General features: G+C 39.3%; 1 protein-coding gene across 1 annotated transcript; it reads right to left on the minus strand.

The window, feature by feature from the left end:
• Nucleotides 1-218: 218 nt before the first annotated feature.
• LOC128625191 (transcription factor Sox-9-A-like) lies at nt 219-4,349 on the minus strand. The gene is made up of 3 exons (XM_053653331.1): nt 3,633-4,349; nt 2,813-3,060; nt 219-2,059 (listed from the first exon to the last, which is right to left on the minus strand). Exons 1-3 carry the CDS (start codon nt 4,046-4,048, stop codon nt 1,329-1,331), a joined length of 1,395 nt encoding a protein of 464 aa, XP_053509306.1. The 5' UTR covers nt 4,049-4,349; the 3' UTR covers nt 219-1,328.
• Nucleotides 4,350-5,502: the final 1,153 nt, after the last annotated feature.

Here is a 5,502-nt window from a genome sequence, read left to right on the forward strand (position 1 = left end):
TACAAAATATAAGCCTTTCTTAAGACAATGGTGTTTTTTAAAAAAATCATTGCATTAAAGAATGTCATGAGATCTAAAATATGCAACAAAAAAAAAAGAAAAAAAAAGGAATAAGGAATAAACTTTAACAAAAACTTATGCTGGTGAATCATTAAAGAATAATGTCTTTACAATGTGGCCGAGGCCTCCAGTAATCCATATTTATTAGAATTATTTGAAAAATAAAAAATAAAAAACTTCCAGTTGTTTCTGTTTTGATCAAGTTTTATCACAATTAAAAGACATCTGTGCACAACTAATTAAGAACATATAAATGGAAACATTTACAAATGATAAATAAAAACAAGACGGTTAAAATTTGCACTGCAACTAAACTGTGATCCCAGGGGTGGTAGGATTTCATCTCAAATTAGTCAAACAGAGGTGAAGTATAAAAAAAATCAAATGCAAATAATTATTACTTTCAAATAAAGTTATTACTAATTAATAAATTAAAAAGGTCAAGACTTGATGGTGGTGGCAGATGAATGAGCAAATGATCAGCAGAGACCTCTAGGGAAGTCTCGGGTCAAAAGGGTACTTCCTGGTCCTCTTCAGACATCTCTTCAGAAGAGCGAGGTGAGCGATGGCTATTGAGGCACTGCGGATCTCTACACTGCTTAACCAGGCACTGATGGCACACAGACAGACTTGTATCTTGGATAAAATAAAAGCCTCATGTACAACTAAATGGCACTTTGTATGGCATTTCTAATGCAATGACTGCAGATATGTTAAAACACAGACAGGAAACAAAGATTTTCCAACAATTTCATGTCAGCTTTGCCCAATTTTAAAAGACCATGGGAATCACAATAAAACGTGTACAGAGGAACGACAAGCGAAGTGTTGACTTTACAAAAATACATTGGTGAGAAGTAAAGACCTCTCGCATCCTCTCTAAATGTACAAAAACCCCAGAACAACCTGAAAACAGCAAAAAGAGATAATACATACACAGTACATACTAACAAATATTATAATGAATATGTCCTCATAGAGGATTCCTCTCTTTTCAAGCGAGTTTCTTTTTCATCATAACTAGAAAAATATAGTCGCAACTTAGAGCTTTTAAAAAGGCACTGTCGGGAGCCGTTTTGATATTTTCATTACTTTAAAAAAACAGTCCTGCTTGTTTTGTTTGTTTTCTGTGTTTGCTGGTGCAGGGAGTGGACAACAGGTCCTCTGAGGCCTCTGCGTATGAGCAATGTCTTATGGATATGGTGGTGCTAATAGTTTAGTCTGTGCTCTCGCCCCTCTCACTCGCTTATTCTCATTTTTTCTGTCATTTAAGGCCGGGAAAGCTGTGTATATACTGGTTGCTGTTCCCAATGGGGACTGTGGGTCTGAGGCACATTTGGAACACCACTAGCATCAGCGACAGGAGTGTACATGGGCCTCTGGGCAGGACTCATGTAGCTAAATGTGGAGTAGAGGCCTGAACCCTGGTTGTAGTAAGAGGCAGCACTGCCCTGGTGGTCGCTGTAATCATACTGAGTGCGCGCAATGGATGGGTACGTGGAGGTGGTGGCAGTGTAATGCTGTAGGTTGAAGGAACCGTATGCCACATGCTGGGGTGAACCCTGGCTCTGCTCACTGTAGTGGCTCGGGCTGAGCTGCTCTGTCTTGATGTGTGCTGGACGCTGCTGGGCCTGACCCTGCTCGCCAGCTGCGCCAAGCGAGGTCAGAGAGTGTTGCTGAGGCTGCTGCTGTGGCTGCTGTTTGCTCATCCAGCCATGCCCGCTGGTGCCTGCCGTCTGGCCCATACCATACCCAGATGAGGAGTAGGCCTGGGCCCCATGAGTTGGCAAGTACTGGTCAAACTCGTTCACATCGAATGCCTCCATGTTGGAGATGACATCAGTGCTCAGCTCACCGATGTCCACATCACGGAAGTCAATGTTGAGCTGGCGACCCGTTCCCTCGGGAAGTGGACGTCCCTCTCGCTTCAGGTCCGGTTTCACACCCGGAACATCTGTTTTGGGAGTCGTGGGGGGAGTTGGAGGGCCCTGAGACTGACCTGTTTTAAGGAATAAAGACAGGGTTAACTACCTAGCGCTTTTGTTCTGTATGCTACTAGACTGCAAATAACTATAAAAATTAAGAAATTAAGGAACTGGTGATATGATTTAGAAGAAAAAGAATCTTGTTCGCCTTTGGGATTAGTCGCAATCATACCATCATTTAACATTCACACTGGAGATTTTTGAGCAACGACAAACTACTAAAGTAAAGAGAATTAGAAAGTTTGCATCATCCTTCTGTAAACTTTAACAGCTTTATTTCATTTACAATTGCCCAATGTTTTAAAATGGTGATCATCACACTATAAACAAGCATCATTTGGTTTTAATCCCGGTTCATAAACATTACTGTGAAACAGTTGATACCAAGTACAGACAATCCTTTAGAATATATTGTTTATGAAACGATAGCATATACTGATGTTTTGGATGAATTGCTATAAAATTCACATTATATTTTAAAGCCAGTTTGTGTTTTAAAGTATTTTAGGGACAGTGTCTTAGCATAATGTTCCCCTTGCTTTAGGTTGATTAGTTTTAGTATTATGTCACTTTGAAGCGAAAAATCTGAACTGACATTTAAAAAGAGTGATGAGTTGCTTATATATATAAACACAGTGTTGTTCTACAATGCATCATGCTTCACATATAGACTATAAGTTTGTATGTACATAAACATTACTATAATGACTGGAATAGATTCAGCATGTGTTGGAAAGGCATGTCGGCTGTTTTTGTTTATTCCTCACCTGAGTGGTCTCCGGGAGAGTGTACCTCGCCCATACTGGACGCAGGAGAGTCGGCTCTCTGTAGGGCTTTAAAGATGGCGTTGGGGGAAATGTGTGTGTGTTCGGTATCATCGGTTTCTCCCTGGCCGCTCTTCACACTCTTCCGCCGCCGTGGCTGGTATTTGTAGTCTGGATGATCTTTCTTATGCTGTACTCGCAATCTCTCAGCCTCCTCCACAAACGGCCGCTTCTCCCCTTCATTCAGCAGCCTGAAAAAGTAAGTAAGTAATTAAGAAAGTAAACCCTTTAGACAGTTTTCCTCTTCTTAGTCTTTCTTATATTTTTGCTGTTTACATTACCCACTCTACTTTCGAGACATGGAGAAGCAGAGTTGTTGTTATTATTATTATTATTGTTGTTGTTGTTGATGTTATTATTATTATTATTATTATTATTATTATTAAATAATGTTACTGCTGCTTTATTTGATCACATTATAATAATAAATTATATCACCATTTTGCTATTTAAAACTTTTGCCTATGAGTGTATAGGCTTTATTTATGGGTTGATCACTGAAATATAAATAATAGGTTAATAATAATAATAATAATAATAATAATAATAATAATAATAATAATACTCATCATCATCATCATCAACATCATCATCATGAACATTTCTGATACTCTACTTAACATGACGTTAAAAAAAATAAGAATGAACTCAATGAGTATTAAACTTTAATAAGTATTAAAAGTATTAAGTTGTTACTTCAGATTTATTCACGTGCAACGAAACGGCGCATAAACCAAATGTGCAATGCATAAGAAAAGCTTACCGCCAGAGTTTGCCAAGGGTTTTGCTGAGTTCGGCGTTATGAAGGTGAGGGTACTGATCAGCCAGCTTTCTGCGCGCCGCCTGCGCCCACACCATAAACGCGTTCATGGGCCGCTTCACGTGCGGCTTGTTCTTCCCCGAGCCGTTCACGCGCACCGGCATGGGCACGAGCGTCCAGTCGTAGCCTTTCAGCACCTGTGACACGGCGTCGCGGATGCACACAGGGAACTTGCTTTCATCCTCTTCGTCCTTCTTGAGCCGATTCTCGGAAGGTGGCCGCGTGTTCTCGGTGTCGGAGCTCGAACCGGACGGACACGGGGAAGCTACAGAGTCTTCCGACATGCTCGGACTCGGCGCGTCGGAGAGACATTTGTCCTGCTCGTCGGTCATCTTCACGTACGACTCGAGGAGATTCATACGAGAGAGAATTTAAAAAAAAAAATTGAACAAGAAAAGTTTTTCGGACTAAGAAATCCTGCACAGAGCGTGCAAAAAATGGTTGGGTAAACTTGCTGTCAAAGTTGGTCACAAGTCCATCAGCGTGCGATCAGGTCCGAGCGCTACTGAAACTTTCTTAAGACTTGGACCGGCGATTAGTGAAGAATCCCGCTCCTTTACTCTGAGCTCAGGAGTTGGAGTGGTGGAGATGTAATGAACACACTGCTGCGCGTGATTTTATAGAGAACCGCATTGGAGAGGCGGAGACGGAACATGAGCCCCCCCCCCTCCCCCACCTCCTTCCAATCCTACTCTTTGTGTGTGTGTGTGTGTGTGTGTGTGTGTGCACGGACCGAAACAGCAAAACGAAATCTTAAGAACTTCAAATGGTATCATTAAAGTTGAAGAAAAAAAAAAAAAAGTAACGCACTGCTACATTTATTATTAATAATCTCTACATGTGCTATATAGGCCTAGCTACCATTTAATTTACATTATGGATGCACTATGAGCTAGATTATGTATAACTGTATACATCAAGAAAAGTTAACTTTAGTCTTAGACAGGTGTTGTCAGGGGTAAACCAAACTTATTTGCACTGAGTATTCTTTAATTTTATGGCTTTGCACATCTACATCTAATTCAAGGCTACACACCAGCAGTCATATTTGGTTCACCTAACTGGCTGTTTTATAGTTTCTCTTTTTTTAGTTGCTAGTTTGTCTCATACTCATGCATTTTACAATAACCACTCAGTGGATACAGGAAAGAAATATATATATATATATATATATATATATATATATATATATATATATATATATATATATATATATACACATTGATAAGTAATCCTAATATACTGACTGCTCCCGTTATCATTGTGTATGAAGTTCCATGTTGCTAAAGGCTGCTAAAACACTTTTAGTATCACCAACAGGGGGAGACATGAGTTTAAAAACTCCTACTCCTCTGGACGATGCTAACGTCCCTCTGAAACTTCAGTGTGAAGCTTCCTCAACTCCCTAAACACAAGCAAACATCGTTTGGCATCAGTAGACTACGTGTAAATAGGAGCAAATTTACCACATTGGTCGACTATTTTTATTATTATTACTCATTTATACAGACATTAGTTTTGTGGTCTTTACACAAGTCTTTTTCTTCACAATCAAAAAGATCAGAAACAGACACAACAAAGAGAGATTCCAGTTATAACTGACAATTGTAGTCATGGTAAGTATAATTTGATTTGTTATAAGACATTAAAACAAATTTAAAACAGGGGTTTACAAATGCTCTGGAACCAGAGATTACTTTAACTGTAAAATAAGAATCCCATGGACCCCCTTGGTACATATTTATTTAATAAACATTATTAAAATATGTACAGTGATATTTTTTCTATTCATTAGAATTATTAGAACCATTCT

Source organism: Ictalurus furcatus, chromosome 2 (assembly GCF_023375685.1).
Source record: "Ictalurus furcatus strain D&B chromosome 2, Billie_1.0, whole genome shotgun sequence".
Lineage (NCBI taxonomy): Eukaryota > Metazoa > Chordata > Actinopteri > Siluriformes > Ictaluridae > Ictalurus > Ictalurus furcatus.